Source organism: Balaenoptera physalus (genome assembly GCF_965194825.1).
Source record: "Balaenoptera physalus genome assembly, chromosome: 16".
NCBI classification, from domain to species: Eukaryota; Metazoa; Chordata; class Mammalia; order Artiodactyla; family Balaenopteridae; genus Balaenoptera; species Balaenoptera physalus.
The window spans coordinates 63247603-63266758 of record NC_138898.1 but is presented as its reverse complement, the minus strand read 5'-3'; the positions used below and the strand labels follow the sequence as shown (position 1 = coordinate 63266758).

At 51.2% G+C, this 19156-nt stretch overlaps 1 protein-coding gene across 8 annotated transcripts in view; it reads right to left on the bottom strand.

Moving 5' to 3' along the window:
• The window catches only part of CLEC16A (C-type lectin domain containing 16A), a 240330-nt gene that overhangs the window by 128214 nt on the left and 92960 nt on the right, over window positions 1–19156 (bottom strand). For all 8 annotated transcript variants that reach the window (XM_082429632.1, XM_082429633.1, XM_082429630.1 and 5 more), the window contains exons 17-18: window positions 16304–16432; window positions 7870–7990 (exon numbers count right to left, since the gene is read on the bottom strand). In XM_082429632.1, the coding sequence (XP_082285758.1) occupies window positions 7870–7990; window positions 16304–16432 (250 nt within the window). The remainder of the gene's footprint in view (window positions 1–7869; window positions 7991–16303; window positions 16433–19156) is intronic.

Here is a 19156-nt window from a genome sequence, read left to right as displayed (position 1 = left end):
GTTATGGTAACGATGAACAAACATCATGCTTTCAATTCACAATCCAACTGCCTCAAATTACTCAAGACAACCTTTAGAAATGCCACTTTCATGTTAATGAAAGTGCCTTAAGTATTTATGCATAATTTAAGAGAGTGTTAAAGCTTTAATCAGTTCAATCCAACAAGCCTTCTTTGAGTGCCTACTATGTGCCAGGCCCTGTGCCAGGCACTAGGGATAGAAAAACAAAGTGCTAAGTGCATGTTTGAGGTGTGCCTGGGGAGGGCGGAGGAGGAGGGCTACCCAACCCGGCACTGAGGAAGAGGGAGGCTGGGAGTGGGGCTGGGAGGGCAAGCCTGGCAGAGGGGCCACCTGGGCAAAGGCCCAGCAGAGGGGAATGGCAGGAAGGCTGTGTCTAGGAACCTGCAAGCAGCACCACAGGCAGGTGGGCTCAGATGCAGGGAGACATAAGGCAGAGGTGGAGGGCCAGGGGCTCTGAAATCTACAAGTGGGGCAAGTGATGTGTTAAATCTACAAGTGTGGGCTAGATTTGCCTTTCAGACACAGCAGCAGGGTAGACGGACCAATGTGGAGCAAGGCCATGGGCTGGGATCCCACATGGAAGACACTGGGCACAGAGAGTCTGGGCTGGGAGGGGGCAGAGCTGCAGAGGTGGGATGGCTGCTGACCCCCTGGCCCTGGGGTTGGAGCAGGGTCAGGAGTGGTTCCAATTCAGCAGGTGGGGATGTGAAGAGACCCAGCACGGACCATATTCCCTTTAAAGACAAAACACGGTGGGGGAGTGCAGGCCGAAGAGCCACAAAACCACACTCGCCTGAGGTGGGACTTCAAATGCCACATCCAGACTTGCCTCTCGGGTTTCATGCTGACAACATTAGTCCTCTTCAGCGTCAGCACAAAACAAACCAGTTCTCCGGAGCCCCAGGCCTGAATGCCTGAACTAAGTTGTCCCCGAGGAGCCATATGGGTCTGAATCAAGCCTCCCCTACAGGTTTCAGTTCTTCTCCAGTTAGCGGGCACCCACCTTCCTGAAAGTCATCTCTCCAAGAAATTTATCTAATTAACAAGCTTGTGTGACCTCCTCCACTTCTCAGTGCATCCCCTGGACGGAAAGAGTCACGAGGCTTTGCTTTCTCAGAACTCCTAAAGAGCACCGGCTAGTCCAGAAGACTCACTCCGTGCCCAGTGTGCAGTCCAGATGGAGAATGCTAATGACTGTTTGCACTAGGAAAGCCTTCGCACACTGAGGACGCTGCTGAGCATTTTTTGATGGATTCACTCTTTATCAACAGAACAGCTCTGAAGCAGGCAGTATCATCTCCCCGCCTTCACAGATGAGGAAAAGGCTCAGGGAGATTAACTAGTTCGCTCAAGGTCACACAGCTGGGATTCAAACCCAGGTTTTTCTGAATCCAGAGCCCCGAATCCTAAACATTACACTGCTTGTTAATTAAATGTTGGATTTTTCAAGGACTTGATTTCTCTCTTTCCACTTCATTAAGCTTTTATTTTGAAAAATTTCAAACTTTCAAAAAAGTTTAAAGAATGGTACAATAAACACACATATGCTCTCAACCTAGATTCATCAATGGTTAATATTTAGTGGCATTTGCTTCCTCCCTCACTATACCCACACACTCACGCATTTTTATCTTGTGAATCATTCCAAAGTTGTAAACAGCATGGCACTTTACCCCTAAACTCTTCAGCCTGTGTTTCCTAAGAATGAGGACATTCTCCCACCGAACCACAGTGCCATCAACACCCCCAAGAAAGGTAATGCTGATCTCGATTACATTATCCAATCGCAATCTATGTGCAAATTTTTCCAATTTCACAAAAAAAGCCCTCTAAAGCTACTTTGTTTTTATTCCTCAATCCAAGATCCAATCTCAGGCGACAGTTGTCATGTCTCTTCCATTTCAGTAATCTAGAACAGTACCCTGGCCCTCTCCATTCTGTTTGCTCTCCCCTGACACTCCCATTTATGAAAAGTTGTCTAAATGTCCCGCATTCTGGGTTTGTCTTTCAGAGTCTTCATTACTTATGCTCTTTTCTCATTTTTGCCAAGATGAGGCACATGACAGTGACCGGGCCATCGGCAAAATAAGGCAACACAGAGGATTTTCCAGAACTGACAGGACCACGAAACTAGCCCTGGCCTTGCAAGAGAAGCAAATCAACGAGCTCACATTTTCACGGACTTACAATCAAACCACATAACTTGCTTAGGGAGCTTCACAATACTCCTGCTGGAAACGACTCTTTAGACATTCAGATGAGTACAGCCAGAGATGTCCACTTTGTCTAAAAGCTCTCGCCTGCAAGGGCGTTAGGACAAAGCACACAGAGTGCTGGAAACTGGGGAAACGGGGAATATATAACATTCACATTCGCATTCATTAACAAGAGGATAATAAAGAGAGGGAGGCTTGGTCCAGAATTCAAACGCAGATGGAGAATTTGGAGTACGATTGCCACATGTGGGCGTCGTGGGCCTTGTACGTGCCCATAGCTGTGCTTGTTCTGGGGCACGAGTGGTCTGCAGGCGGTGGGGTGGGGGGGTGGGGGACACAGCCAGAGCAGAGGCCCGTGGTGGGAAGATGCCTGGTGTGTCTGAAGAACAGCAAGGATGCAGAGAGAGCCAGGTGGTATCAGGTGATGCCCAGCCTCATAGGCCCCTGTAAACATCTCTCCTCTGCGTCAGAGTGGGACGGAGGCCACTTGGAGCAAAGGAAGGACATGATCTGACTTAACGTGTTAAGAGGATGACACTGCACACAGTGTGGAGAATAAACTGTAGGAGACCAGGCAGAAGCCAGCGACCGGTTAAGAGGCTGCCGCAACAGTGCAGGTGAGAGATGATGGCAAGCCAGGCGCTGAGGGGTCGAGCTGGGAGAGACGGTCAGATCCCGGATATATTTGGAGGGAAGCGCGGCCTAGGTGTGCTGACCGACAGGAAGTTGAGTTTGAGAGAAGGAGGGGAGACAAGCAAGAGCCCCAGGTGTTTGCCCCCAGGATGGAGCGGCCTGCTCCCACGTGGCAGGGGGGAAGGCTGCGTCCCCACGCCTCATTCCCCACTGCCACTGGCCCTGCCACAACCTCCTAACTGGCCTCCCTACGACTGTGCCAGGCGCGCCACATACCCTGCCTCACTGACTCCTCCCAACAGCTCCGATTTACACACGATGAAACTGAAGCGCCAAGAGATTAAGTTATTCGTTGAAGGTCATACGCTGGCAGGCGGCAAGGGGCCGAGCTGGGATTTCTCCCGGCACAGCGTAGCTCCTGAGCCCACACTCATAACCACGAGGTTATGTGGCCTCTCCAGACACTCGACATGGCTCACAGGCCTCTGCCGGCACCGTCTGACCCAGCACTTCCGGTTCTAGAAGTGCACATTCAGGATGGCTGTGCCCGTGGACACCCTCTGATGGCTTCCCACTGCACTGGAGCTGAGATCCTGCTCATCGCAGCCCCTCTCTCCCCTGCTCCTTTCCTGCCAGCCGCACGGGCCTCCTCCAGGATTCTGGGAGGCCGTACCAAGCTCACTCTCGCCTTCGCCTCCCGCTCTGACATCTCTAACTCCCAGGCCTCATCTCTGCATTTTCTCATGCAATCTTCTGGTCCCTCCTTGCCTGTGCCTCTCCAGAGAGGCTTCCCTCACCTGCCTATGAGGCCTTTTCTCCTAGTTATTCTCTAGCCCTGGACCCTGTTCATCACCTCCACAGAGCCACCTCAGTCAACCTGTGACTGTGCCTTTAGTATTTACTTCCTCACCTGTTTATGGTCCCTTCCCCTGCCCCCAACTGCAAGCAGCACAGCGTAGAGACCAAGTCTGACTTCAGTTCACGATGACATCCTAGATCCCAGCACTGTGCCTGGCATACAGCAGGTGCTCAGTAAGTAGCTGAATTAATGGATGGGTTTCACTGAATGGATTTAAAAAACCAGAATACAAGATTAGGTGCGTGCCGCACACGGTATGGTTACAACTATGTAAATGTCAAGTGCCCACATGGATGCTTCCTGAGGATGCCTGGTTGCCTGGCATCTCTTTTGGGTGTTTGGATAATGGGGGAATTTCCCCTACTGTCACTGCCCATGTTATCTGGACGCAGGCAGACAGGCAGGAACCTGGCTTCTCCTCTGCTTGTCCTCAGAGCACCACTGGGCTGTCGGTCGGTAGGCCCGGCGGTGACTGTGCAGGAGTGCCCGCCCGCCTGGATGCCTGGATGCGGTACAGCGCCCTTCATCTGGGCCCACGCAGCCAGAGCCATCTTTCTTGCCCCCCAAAACGGCGCCATCTTACAAGTGATGAACTGATTTAAATATTTCAGGATGCGCTCCTCAAAATGTTGTCAAAGCAGAAAATGCCAACCCCTCAGCACCCCCCAGTGTGAGTTCTATCGCGTTCATTCAGCAGCTGCTGAGCGGACGCCAGCTCTCATTCACCAAGCACCTGCCACGCGCCAAGCTGGGCGCCGCGTGCTTCATGAACGTGATCTCTTTTGATCTTCAACAGCCCTCCTCGCAAGGTCTTTTAGAACCATTTTAAAGGCAAGGCCACTGAGCCTCACGAGCATTAAGACCCTGAGCAAGGTCACAAAGCTGCTTGCTTCCAACTACAGCAGGGGCTGCAAAATCAAACGTCAATGGGGCTAGGTGGGCGGAACACAGGAGAGCGTGGGCCCCTCTGCGGGCTCCACCCAGAGCAGCGGGGGGCTGGGGAAGCTCACCATCTGCAACGGTGGCAACCAATTCAACCAAGGAGAGAAACCCGAAGTCCTTAACTGTTAGAGAGAAGTATTTATAGACGCAGTAACATGATGTCTTCCCTTTGCTTTAACACACTGGGGGCGGCGGGGAGCAGGGGTGGTTAAAAGAGAAACGGTGGAGCCAAGGAAATGAGGCTTAGCACAAGGGCAAAAACTACTGAAGCTGAAGCCTGCGTGTACAGAGACCCTATGTTCCCTCTAAAATCTAATCGATTCTACCTAGTCAAGTCTACTCTAGTCTTCCCTTCCCCTCCCCCTTTCCTTCCCTTCCCCTCCCCCTTCCCTCCCTCCCTCCCTCCCCTTCCCCTCCTTCCTTTATGGCTGCCAGTCCTGACCTCCTCCCCACACCACACTTCTTTCCAGTGAAAACAAAACAGGCCTTCAGCACAGTTCACTTTTTTTCTGAAGGGGTGACGGCCTCTTTGATGCTCTCCTTTGGAAGCCACCTTGACAGAGCTCACCCGCCACACCTGGCCCCCCCAGCCGGCTGCTGGACATGTGGGATGGCTTCTGAGTGCTCTTATGCTGCGGTTTCTTATCAAAGGGTGACAAGTTTAGTAAATACACTTAAAGTCTCTTCCTGCTGCGGAGCTGGTATTCCTTTAAGCAGACCCTATCACCTTAGATAAAAGTTGACCAACCCCCAAACACGTCTCCCTGAGTCAGCTTCCTCGAGCTTCAGGGAGACAAAACACGACCTCATAAGAAGCAAGCCCAGCCTCCAACATTCAGCAACTACGAATGCCTTCACCTACATTAGGAGGTTTCCTACCTTTAGTATACACAGGAAGGCATTTTGTGAAGTGCAAAGCATGTTAATTTTTCCCCAATGGAAGGTGAGAAGCTCCAGCATTTAAGAATAAACACCAAAAAGAAAAGTCAACACATGCGTATCTTACTCTAGTACCACACGCTCATAAAATCCATAATTCATAGTATTTTCTGGATGGCACCCTCTTTAGCAAAGACATAATTTGCAATCAGGCTGGGTAAAGACAGACAGCCATTACTTTCTTAATGGTCAACTACCCAAAAAGGCTCAGTTAAGTGATCTCAACTAGCAATCTAATCAATTAAAATTGATAAGTGAAATACTTTTAACCTTTGTTTCAGCAGGCCATTCCTAGCGGGAGGAGGGAGGGAATATGAATTCCCAGCATAAAATTTAATTCCATTTCACGGATGCAAACATTCTTGCTGCCTTGATGGAGTGGCCCCCTTTAAAGCACACTCTTTCTCTCTCTTTCCTTGAATCCAATCAGAGAAAGATGGGTTTATGGGTCTCTCCAGCCAATTCCATCAATTTAAACCTTTACAGAAACCCCTGTGACCATTTCTCAAGGGGGAAAAGGGCCAAAGAAGATGGGCATAGAGCACAGAGGGGACGCAGCTTCCTTGTTCTTCCGAGAGAGAAGGAAAAAAGAGCAAAAACCAAGAGGAGGCAAGAATAAGGAGTTGGACATCAGGTAAAACCCATAATAATCATTTACCGAGAACCTTCCATGTGTCAGGCAGCGTGCCCTGCTCTTCATAGGCACCACCACATTTGATTATTGGGTAATACTCCGGTTTCCTGAGCATATGCGAGGCACTATGCTCGGTCATATTCTGTTTCATATTACAGTTCACTCAAGTCTCAAAACAGCCCCGTAATGTAAGGAAGATCATCCTCATTTTACAGGTGAGGAAACAGAAGTTGTGGTGGTTTCAATCATTTGCTCGAGGGAATACAGAGCAGGGCAAGGGTACCTGGCTCAAAAGCCAGCCCTCAGTGGTCTATATCATAATTGCTGGTCACACAATTGAATGAGTTTTGTTAAAACTCATTCAATTGTACACTAAAACTTGGTGAATTTTATTGGATGTAAACTATATTTCATTAACGCTGATTTAAAACAAGGGCCCTCTCATCACCGTACACTACAGAGCGGCCATCTGCTGCTCCTGCCTCTCCAGCTCCCATCTCTTCTTTGTGATTTTCCTTTGAGGGCCCCCTCCTTCCTCACCCCCAGGTGATGGGGTTCAAAAGGAACAGGTCCCACCTCCCAGCACCACAGCTGAGCATGTGACCTTGGCCTAGCCAACTTCTATAAAAGTTATAGGGAAAGAGAAGCTCTGTTTCTGTCAGCGCTGCTTAACCAGTTCAGCAGATCTTGGTCATCTTGTCACTACTTGGTGAGAGCCCTCTGGAGGATGAAGCCAGAACAAAGGAAAGCAGAGCTGAGAGATGGAGGGTGGCAGCTTCCTGATGACATTGCTTGAGTACCTAGATCTAGCCATGCCTGAAGGCAGACTACTTCTGGTTTTACAGTGGTTATCAGCGAATTCCCCTTTCTTTTTCCTTAGGCTAGTCTAAGTTGGGTTTTCTGTCTCTTATAACCAAAGAGTCCTAAAATATCATAATGTCTTTAAGAAACAAAAAACTATCTTGCCCATCAGTGTGCATGTGCCCCACAGCAAACAGAGGAAAAAGAGAGTTATATGAATATGAGAAGGGTTACGGGAACATGACCAGGCTTTATACCCACTGTCTCCTTTAAATCTCAGCCTCACACCGCAGAGTAGAGCACTGAGGCACTGCGTGGTTAAATAAGAAGCCCAGGGTTGCAGGCTAAGCACATGGTTCTCTGGCTTCCAAAGCCATCATCTTTACCTAAATGCTGGTGATTTGCATTTTTGAAAGTTTTCTTTGTTTTAGCAGCAGAATCCTTTAGAATCCTCATTAAAATCATACAGACAACCTTTAATACACAAAACCAATCAGACTGGTGCTGCTATGACTATACGGAGGGTAGGGATCCTGGAGCTGTGCCCACCCCCGCTTGAGACCCCAATCACCATGCACAGATCTTTCAGCAAAACCCCCGCACAGCGCCCACTGGTCTCCAGAAAGCAGGGCCCACAGACTGACTTCAAGGTGCCCAGAATCTAGGGCCCTTTCTTCGAGAGTTTCGTGTGACAAGCACACACTGTTAGCTCACGGTCACGAATCAATCCCAGTACAACATGCAGGTCGCACATGACCCTCCGAGCGACGCGTGAGCCAGCCTGGTGGTGTTCCCCCCGCCGTGACTTGGGGTGACCAACTCACTCAGATCAAGGACGTCATCCGTTTTGATCAGGTCTTCCTCCCGCGTCAGTGGCAGCTGGGTCTCGGGCTGCCCTCGCAGTTGCAGTGACAGGGAACGGAGCATGAAGAACACCCGGATGGCCTGGACCAACAGTTTGGAGAGCAGAGAAGATGGAAACGGAAGTCATTTTGGTGAGATGCTCCATACGGAGAAATCACACAGTGACTCTTGATTTACAACAAACAAAATAAAGCCCCCCTCTCTCAGTCATGGTTCTGGTGCTTTCAGAGCCAAGATAAAAAACAATCCAGGATGCACCCTGTTTTCAATTATCCACAGGTTCAGGTTTGGGCCACTTCACCTCACTGAGCACCTGTCACTCGCCAGGACCTTTCCTCTAGTGTCATGTGACCTTCATGGCACCCCTGCTCAGCAGGCAGCCCCGCTTCGCAGATGAGGCACTGAGACCCAAGGAGGCCAAGTGACCTGCCCCCGGCTCACATCTACGGAGGGCAAGAACCAGGCCTCTTCGAACTAAACCAGCACGGAATTTGGAAATCCAAACCATGAGTGTTTCAAGGACCCACCTACTGAATGTGGGGGTGAGGGAGACAGAAGGTGAGATGCTGGTGGGGTTCAGCACCGGCCAGACCAGGCAGCCCTTAACCCGGGAGCCTCGGCCCCTTGGCCTTACAACAGGGGCTGTGCCACTGACAGGGCAGAGGACCTGGCACCTGGCAAGTGTGCAGTGATGTCAGTGCCCCGAGAGCCCCTCAGACTTCCCCAGCCAGCTTTCTGGGGACAGAGGTGGCCCCCATCAGCACAGGGATTCCTGGCCCATCGAGGAGGAGTCCTGGCGGACTCCAGTGTGAGCAGGCATTTCCAGAGAGCAGAAACAAAGCAGAATCCCAGGCCTTGGAAACCAGACAAGATTGTGCAGAAAGCAGCCTTCACCCTGGCGTTAGCCTGCTCTGGAGGTACCCTCCCCTTGAGTCCTAGATTGGGGCTGACTTGCCCACCAACAAGAGGCCAGGAAGGGGAGGCGCAGCCCCAGGGGAGGTGGCCTCTGGGCCACTTGCCCTGACTCGTAGCTGGTGGGCCTGCCCGAGGGAAACGGCTCCTGAGTCAGACATACAGGTCTGCGTTGGACTCTCAGCTCCACCACGCTGGGCAAGGAAGGCCCCTGACCCCCACGAGCTTCCATTCCCTCCTGCGTGAAATGGGGGCGGAGTCTCTACCGCACAGGGCTGCTGGGAGATTCTGAGATGACCCTGGCGGGGCAGCAGCCAGCACGGGGTCCGTAAAGGGGCAGCCGCCCCTTACTCCCGCCACTCAACATCTGGGCACGGGGAGGCCACGGGGACAAACCACTGTCGCCACTGGTGAGCCACGCGGCCGCTTTTGGGTCCTCTTGTTTCCAAGTTCTGAGGCTGTAGGCCTGGGTCACTGAGACGGGAGGCTGCCCTTTATACGACAAGGTGCCTCCCAAAGCAAGAGGCGGGGGGGACAGATGACTGCCTGCAAAGAGCCAGGCTTGCACTGGCTCCCGATGACCCAGACAACCAGGGTGCCCGTGGGCACCTCTAAACCCTAATCCTGCCTTGGCCCAGAACTGGCAGGAGACCTTGGGCCAATTACTTAATTTCCTAATGCAGAAAACTGGAAGAACAGTCCTATCTCCTGGACCTATTCTGAGGTCAGGTATTCCTCTGTCAACCAGAAGCACTAGAGAAAAGATAAGCTTTTATATGATAATGATGGTGGTGGTGGTGGCATTGATCGGATTGTTTTTTAACGTTTTAAAGTGCAGTCTTCATAAAGACATCTGTAATAATCAGAAGAAAAAGAGTTGTAGTTTCACTATAAACCCAGCAACACAGGTTTTCTTTATTAAGCACCAATTGCGTGCCAAGCACCATAGGCACCTTATTGCAATGTAAAGATTTTAAGCAGGAAGGAATGGAGCTGAGAGGGGCAGGGCAATCAAGTTCACACTTGAGAGAGGTGAGGTGGGGGCTGAAACCAGGAATGTTTGATACTTGTGTCACTTAGGCATATACACAAGAGAATTCAAACCCAGCCCAAGTGCAGAAAGCCCAAGATGTGGGTGGTCACTTAAACTATTTGGCTGTTTGAGCTCTCAAGTAAGGAGTCCTGACCTCGGAGATGAGGGAAAATAAAACAGAAAAAGGAAATAAAACAGAAGAAGGGTTTTTCTGTGTCAAAAACCCATTCCTCTCGGAGTTCTGAAGGCAAAGAAATCAAGCAGGACCAAAGCTGGGGGATGAGAAAGGAGAAACGTGTGTGGCTTCCTACAGCCCGATCACTCTGAAAACCAGAAACCTTCCAAGATTAAAGGAGCCTGGAATTGGGCTCCTAAGGTAGACCTTTTTGATAAAACATCTGCTTTTGCTCTTCTAGTAACAAAATGGAAGATATTTCCAGGAATACAAAATAATAACAATAATAAAATAATTAAAAATATAAAACAAAATAAATACCCCCAATAATACTTTTCCTGCGTCCTGCCCCAACTCCTAAGAGAAGGAAGAGCATGTGAGAAGCCCACACCCATGAATGTGAGGGCAGGTTCCCACAGGGCCAAGTACTCCACTTGGGCTCCCATGGGCGTCTATGGGGTTTGGCAGGCATGGTGACCAGCCCCACAACTCGGAGAATCCACAAAAGAAAGGTGAGATACCAGGATAAGGGTCATCAGATCATCCCACTGCCCTCTAAAACAATAACCGCTCCCTCTGTTTACCCATGGCCTGCCAGGTACAGGTGAGGGTTGTACTGTGTCACCTCGTTCGAGCCTTTTAACAACCCTGAATGGTTCCCATTTTATAGACAGGAAACCAAAGCCTAGAGACGTTAGGCAGCCTGCCCAAGGTGATTCAACTAATAACCAGACTCCAAAGTCTGTGTTCTTCCAACCACATGCCTTTGCCTTCAAAAGACTGAAGGATTAGGGCCCAGGCTTTTATTGAGTGTTTTTCTTGACTTTGCTAATAAATAAATGTGCAAGTTTAAAAGTACTACTGAAAAGGAAAAAGGCATCCTTATTCTTTGAGGTGTTTTCATAGAACGATACGAAGACTGATTCTGGAAGAAGAGATTAGATTTGGAAAGGCGTGATGGCTGACCAAGCTCAAATATAAAGAAGAGACTTTTCCGGTTTGCTTCCACGCAGCTGGGAGTAAGCCCTGGCAAGGAGAGCCCCATGAGTGGGGTGGGGGATGGCTTCCAAGTCAGACAGAACTTGGTTCATCCTGGGGTCAGGCGAGTCACGTGGATCCCCCGAGCCTGGGCTGGAGCTCTGGAAATGCAGTGCCCACCACCACAATCACAGGGTGGGAGATAGTGGAGGGGACACCTTGAGCCCTGGAGCAACGCCTGGTCCGAGCCCTCTCTTCCGCTGCCCTTGCCGCGTGTGCAAGCTGATGAGTTCAGGCGACCGTCACTCAGGTTAGGAGCCCACTAAGGCCGTGGAAGTCAGTCATTCTTAAAAGAGTGCTGAAGCAGTTTAAAGCGGGCATAGCCCTTTGGGAAAGCAATTTGGCAATACGTAGAGAGTCACACAAAAAAATGTTCATACCCTTTGAACCAGAAATTCCACTTCTGGGAACTTATCCTAAAGAAATAAGCCAAAAGAAAGGAAACACTGTATTTGTGAAGCTGCTCATTACAGTTTAGTTGAAAATAATGTAATACTGGGAGCAACCAAAATGTCCACCAGCAGGAAAATGCCTGAGTAAATTATGGCAAAAGTCACCAGATAAACTTTTTATGCAGCAGTAAGAAATTAGGCTTATTAAAACTGTATCACAGTATAAAAAACTTCTTGCTCTACAATGGAGAGAGAAAAGCAGCAAGGATGAATGCAAGTCCATGGGTCCATGCCCCACGCAACCATGAAAAGATGTGTTTGCAAACAAAAATGGGAGGAGACACACAAAATGTATTGTTTGTTTAGGGTGATGAAATCACAGGAAATTCTTTCCCCCTACTTTCGAAACTTCATGAGATGTTATTGTATTTTCTTTAATGCATGATATATACATCCAAAGAGTAAAAGCAAAATAGCCTATTTCCTCAATGTCAATAGCGATAAACACAAAAACTGTTTGTGGTTTTACGAGGGAACAGGGACACAGAACGAACGGAGGGACAAATAAAACTTCATGCAAATATCTTTATTTCATAATGGCTTCCATGGTTACTCCATAAAGATGGCTACCAAATGTAAAATAGATAGCTAGTGGGAAGCAGCTGCATAGCACAGGGAGATCAGCTCGGTGCTTTGTGACTACCTAGAGGGGTGGGATAGGGAAGGTGGGAGGCAGACGCAAGAGGGAGGAGATATGAGGATATATGTATATGTATAGCTGATTCACTTTGTTATACAGCAAAAACTAACATACCATTGCAAAGCAATTATACTCCAATAAAGATGTTAAAAAAAAAAAAAAAAAAAAAGATGGCTAGTGGCTTAAATTCAGTTTTGGGTATTCACCAGAAAGTCCTCTCCCTAACTCTATTTTCTCTAGCATTAAGCTTCAGTAGGTTTAGATCATTAAAGACTGTTTCTTTCCCACTCAAGATGCTAGAATGCTCTACCACTCTTCAGGCACCTCACAGCTGCTCTCTCCCATTTACTCTGGGCAAGACCTGAGAGGCAGGACACATGAGGAACCTGAGGCTCAGGGAGGTTAAGTAACTTGCTCAAGGTCACACAGCTAAAGTTGGGATTGATTGAACCTTGATTGGTCTGTGAGCCTGTGTTCTTTCTTAACTGCTTCTCTCAACTGCCCTTCCATGTGGGGTGGGTCCAGCTCAAGTCCAAGGTTATGCATGCATGTCCTCATCAGATGCCAGTAGTTCCTGTGACCTCATTTCAACATGAATTTCCCTTCTTAGATGGGATGGCTCAGTGGCACCCTTGCTATTTTGGTCTTATTTTGTATTATTTGTTTTCTGTCTATTCTTGCATCTAGCACAGTGCCTAGAAAATGCTTGATAAACATGTCAAATGATAGGATAAATGGTGTAACTTGCAAAAGGCAAGAGGGAAAACATGACTTTATTGCCAGATGTCTCCCCGTGGTCTGCAAGGCTCTGACCCTCCTCTCCTAACCCCTTCCCTCGCTCCGCTCCAGTCACCCCGCTCCTTGGACACGCCTTACTCTTTTGCATCTCGCAGCCTTTGCACTTACTGCTCCCTTTGTCTGGAAAGTGCCTCCTTTACATCTTTGCCTGGCTGGCTCCTTCTCACTCTTTAGGTCTCTGCTCAGATATCACCTTGGCCGAGCAGCTTCCCCTGATCACTCTGTCCAAAGCAGTGCCCCCTCTTTGCTTCAGAGCCCTCACTGCAGCCTGGTATCACACTTGTTCATAAACTTTGCCTCTCTCCATACGATGAGAGGCCCCGAGGTGGGGCCGCATGCCCTGCTCACTGCTGCACCCTCAGGAGTCCAGCGGCTCTTTGACAAACGTACGAAGGAATGATTTACCAGTAAGGGTGGTTTGAGCTACTTTGACAAGTCCTTAAGGAAAATAAAGGGTGGGATTTCTGAAAAGGGTCAGCCTTCTAAAAGTTAGAAAAGTCTATACTCGGCAGAAGGGAAAAAAAAAAAAAAAAAGGGAAGGAAAACCTTTGAATCCAACAGGACGAGATGGAACGTTCTCTGGATACAAGCAAAGAACATGAAACAAACCACATAAGCCCTCAATTGCTTGCTAAACCATACACTTCCTTTAGCTCAAATTCAAAGCACACTGCTGTGTTCTGATGCTTGAAATGGGCCGAGGAGCTAAGCTTCTGGAGGATTCCAGACAGCTGCCTTGCATCAGGAACTGGACTGGGGCGAGGGGTCAAAATTCCCCTTCAGAAATGGATCCTGGAAGTCACAAAGGGAAGCTTCTCTCAGGTGGATGGCTCTGCTTTGAGGTGGCCAGCCCCCTTTTATCTCATCCTGCCACCTTCTCCCTGGCTCTAAACCCACGGATGCTGGGACTTGAGAGTTGCTTTTATAAACTCACCGGACAGACGAAGGCCAAACAAGCGACCCCAGGGAAGCCCAGACGTCCCAGGGGCTCTGCCTGTGCTTCAGTTAGCAGTTTGGGCCGTGCAGCCCATCTGGGGCAAGGGAGGCGGGCAGCACAGTCCTGGGAACTTGAACTAAGAGAGATGTGAGGGCAAGGGAGGAAGAACCGCAACCTCAGGCACCTACTGGCCTTTGTGTTTCTGCCTTATTGCTGAGCCCTCCTGAGGACCCTGGCAGGGCAGGCACTGCTGCTTTCTGGGTGAGGAGACAGTGGCTCAGAAGGGAGCAGGAACCCCAAAGCCCAAGCAACCTTCCCTCTGCCATACGCCTCACCCCTGAATTTCTCCTGTGGGTCAAGATCGTGTGCCCCAAGCCAGCAGGACATGATGCCAGGAACCAGCCAACAAGGCCAAGGTCCTCGCTGGGCTCCAAGGCCTCTGGGAACGGCCTCCTTCAGCTCCTCCCAGCCCCATCACTTCCCACGTAGCCTCCCTCACGGTGGGCTCCAGCCACGGTCCCCTCTTCCGTCAGTGGTGCCACGTCACATGAGCTCATAGCCTGTGTGAATGTGCCACGTCTTTCTGGGCCTTTGCCTCCCCCAGCTGCCCAGCCCTTCCCCACAGTCTCGGCTCAAGGACCAGCCCTCTGTGCTGCTCCACCTCCTTCCCCGGGTAGGATGAGGGACCTGACCCCACGTTCCTTTAGAAACGGCCTTGGCCCATGGACTGGCGCTGCCTCTTCCCACCTTGAGGAGTGGGGCTAATAAACACGGTGAAGGCGGCAGTGGCAGGCAGGGGGTCAGAATGGCCACACTGCCTGGGTTGAATTCTGGCTCTGCTACTTATTAGCTGGGGGACCTTGAGCAAATCACTTGACCTCTTCGTGCCTCAGTTTATCCCTCTGCAAGACGGGGATAATACTAGCGCCAACCTTCTAGGGTGGCTGTAGAATTACGTGAGGAAATTCATATAAAGAACTGATATGAATGATCTGTTTTATCACACAGGCTATGAGCTCATATGACAGTTAAGGAAACCTGACGCACTGTGGACCGAAAAGCAGGCAGGATGCAACCCAGAGCAGCAGCTCTCAACGTTCACAACCTTCTGGACCTTCCGGCTCAGGGTCCAAGGAGGACCTGGGGACGGGTCCTCTCTGGCCTGGGGACACAATAGCTTGACCGGGTGTGTTGCCATTACCCTGCTCGGGAGCATCTCCTAGGCCAACCGAAGGTTAAGGGTGAGCATGTCCACTCCACGAAGGAGCGCAGACATGACATGCATTTGTCAGAACCAATCCCCCCCCGTAAAAGCCGGTGCCAAGGATGCCCAGTGCAAACACTGCCACCCGCAAACAATCGTGTGCCCGGCCACGGGGCCCATAGCCCTGGCTGGAAGCACAAGGAAGGAAGGCGTCACTGGCCCGGAGAGAGGGTGGGTCCTGCGGTGAGGGCTGTGGGTTTGGTCAGACAGCGGGGAATGTGGATTGACTGCAGACACGGGTCCAACTTCCTCTGTGCCCCACCCCCACCCGGCCAGGCATCTGAGGCAAAATCGCCAGCAGGAAGGCCATGGAATCCTCTTGCTTTAGGCGGATCCAGCAAGTCAATCCCGCCCCTCAAAATCTAAAGGTTAAAACACTTCTGCCACTCTGGTTACACTTGGATTAACTCAAAGGAAGATGCGGCCTGATAACGGGAGCCGAGTGCAATGAATTCCTCTAATTTATCCACTAACCGCCCCATCTCCAGGGAACGATTTTCTAGGAAAAGGTTATGGTGCTTTCTAAGAAAGAAACTGATCTTACCAGGGAGATAAAATACCCTGAACAGCCCTGGGAGATTGCTTCAGAAAAAAAGTGCTGATAACGGAAGCGCACACTGCAGCTGGGTTCTGAGAACTAATCTCTTCACACACCTCTCCTGCAGGCCAGCGAGAATCACAATTGCATTTGCGTGTGCCTCGCCCCCAAGATCCCTCAGATACCTTAACACCACGCCATCTCTGGGGGACCCGGCCTCTCGGGGCTGATTTCACAGCAGCCTCACCTGCACTATGTCGACTGCTCACCCCCCCATGCTCCTTCGCAGAAGCCCGGCCCCGCTTCCTCTCTCAGAGCTCTGGGGTTGGGACCGGCTCCGCGCCAGCGAAGGCAGCCTGCCTGCCACCAACATCCGACATCCGGCATCCGGGGCCAGATACGATGGAATTTCAATCTCTGCTTTAACAAAGCGCAGCGCGCCTGGGGAAGTTAGGCCTGGTGGCGCGGTGCGAGGGAGGAGCTCTGGCTCTTCTGAAGGCGTGTTGGAAGGCAGGTCTGGATGTGGTCGGAAACCCTCTGCCCCCCGCCCTGGAGGTGCTCCTGGCGGGCAGCAGCCCAGGAGAGGCTGCGTCCAGCGCCCACTCACCCGCCGGGTCTTCTCCACGTCACCACACGGCAGCCGCTTCACAAAGTCAATGCCCGTCAGCGGCGTGCCCGTTGGCGGCAGCAGGATGGAGGCGTCCATCATGAGATATTCCACATTCATGGGCTTCATCTAGAAGACAGACATCGGAGGGAAGCTCACTGAAGGGAGGAAGGGGCGGGGGCAGGTGACACTGGCCTCTCACCTCCATCTGCACATATTAAAGAGCACATCAACCTCGATTCAGACCGAGTGAAGCCTCGAGGCAGCCAGATGTGAGAGATGTGCCTTGTTGTTTTCGAAGTTGCAGATGTCCCCTCATCTGCAGTGACAGCTCACACACTCTGGAGAAGCTGCCTCCCTGCTGTGAAAAGCTCTTCTTTCTCACCCTCTTGTCCCCCTCCCGAGCAGGGAGAGGGGCCTCAGTAAGGAGGCCAGCCCTTTACGGTGGTCCCTTTAGGGTGGTCTGCCCTGTGTGCGGAAGCCTGACTGCTGCCCGCCTCCTTCGCTGGCACTTCCAATACGATGACAGCAGATGTAGCGACGTGGCTCCCGTTTAAGGGGACCTGACTGCGGGGCAGGCAGAGAACTAGCGGCTTTGCACGTAGGCCCCGTCCAAGCCTCCCAACAACCCCAACAGGGAGGCTGCCGAACTTACAGAGAAAACGGAGGCTCAGGGAAGCCGAGGAATGGATGTGGGCACACTCAGCCGGCTGGTGGCAGAACCATGACACGGACCCAGGCCTGCCCGGCTCCAGACCCACTATGATTTCCACAACACAACCCGCATTCCCCCTTCCTTCCTCGCCTCCCTGGCTTCTAACCTGGAATAACAGAACCAAGTCACTTATTAAGCACCTACTACTCGCCAGGCCCCTGCAGGGCTCACCTCCTACTGTGCGGGTGCCGGGGCTGTCCCATACTACAGAGGGGATCGCTGAGCTCGGAGGGAGGGCGCGTGCCCACAGCCACTGGGCCAGCCAGGGCAGAGCTGTCTGCCTCCTTCCACACCGCCTCCAGGAAGTCTTCTCCGATTACCAAGACACATGCTAACATCACCTCCCCTCCTGGAACTTTGTTGCAACAGTACTGACCCCTTAATGTGCACGTGTTGTTGGACACTGACACTTCATTTACCTGGCATCATAAAGGAATGACATTTCACAAAGGTAAATAGTCTATAGAATTAATTTTACTCCTTTAAGCATCATAAGCTTTTTCGTGCCTCCTTTTTTTAGAAAGTGGGCTTCAATCATATCACACTTTCTTTTCCCTCCTGTAACATAAAGCTGACTAAACAAGGCAGAGCTGTGGAGAGGGTCCGGCCGTCCAGAGACCTGGTGAACAGGGAGCCCCTTCGCACGCGCTGCCTACCTTCTTTTGGACCTGTGAAGCCTTCCTCCAAAGGCCTGAGGTCCACCGTCGCTATTCCTTTACGCCAGAGTGGGGGTGGAAGAGCCCTGTCGCCCACCCGGGGCGCCTGGGGTACCAGCCTTCCCGCAGGGCCTTCCTGGCCTGCCTTCGGCTCCCTCGTAACTTTCTTCCCTCCACCCCTCCGCTCTCAACCACCTCCCAACAAGCCCCCTCTAGGACTCCTGCCCATTATGCCTCTGCATGAAGCAAGAGGTGACAGGAAAAACAGTGAAGGGTCAGAAGTGAAGGCCTGGCTTTGGCAGCACCCGAGAGCCTGTCCCAACTTCGCTGAGCTTAGTGCTGGTTTCCTTAAGTCTGAGCTAACGACTCAGATACGGGGGCTGGGTATATGTCAGCTGTTACTTCCCTAGAGTGCCAGGCTTTGTGCAAAACATGCAATAAATGTGTCACTGAGACAAACAAACAAAACCCAGGAAGCTCCCTAGGGCAGGAGGGAGGGGAACCGAATATCTGTGTGCTGAACCTCTATAGGAAGCAGCCCTTAGGTATTTCACAACCAGCCTGGAAAGCTGTGTGGTCTGGGCCCCATTTTACAGATGGAAAAATCCAGGCTCAGAAGTAAGCAACCCGCCCAGGGTTCCAGTTAGTAAGTAGCAAAAGCAGAAACTGTGCAGGGGTTTAGGAGCCCAAGCTTTTCTGTGTTGTCAAGTGACACACGAGCCTTACGTTTCCAAACAAGAAGCCAAACTTCTGGAGAATTACATTGTGGAAGGGGACGTCACGGGCATAACATAAGACGGCAGCTGACCACTGACTCCACTCCACTCCAATTCATGGTCCAAAGAGTAGAAGACTGAGACACTCTTTGGGGGGGGGGGGGGTCGAGGGGATAACGGGGTGTGGCCATCAAAGGTGTGAGGCGCACACGGGCAGCTCACATAGCACCGAGAGGAGGCCTGGTCACTGCTGGGGCATTTCTGGAGGTGAATTATACCAATTTACACTTTTCCCTTGAAAAGGCTCCGCGAGGCCTCAGATGTGCTGTGAGCGAGGATGTGGTGAGGGCCCAGCCATCCAGAAGCCCAGAGACGAGCCAGGGACCCAGGGAGCTACACAGCACACGCTGTCTTTTTCTTTCTGACATTTTAAACCCTTGGGTTTATTGTAAAGTTCCCGAATCACTTCACTCTTTTGTCCATGAAAAGGGCGATTTATCATCTAGTTACTGAGTGTCAACTAAGGGGCAGGTGCTTATGGGGACGCAGAGGCAAATGAACAAAACAGAGCAACCTGCAATCTTCTGCAAGACAGGGAAGACCCCGGGCTGGCACTGCAGGTTCAAGGAAAAGCCAGGTGCGGGAACATTCTGGTGGCACAGAGAAGAAGGAGGCAGCACAATATGCAGAGCAAGGCAGGACACTGGGAGGTGACGGCTCTGCTCCTCGATGGCTGGGCACATGTGGGCACCTCCCTCAAGCTCTC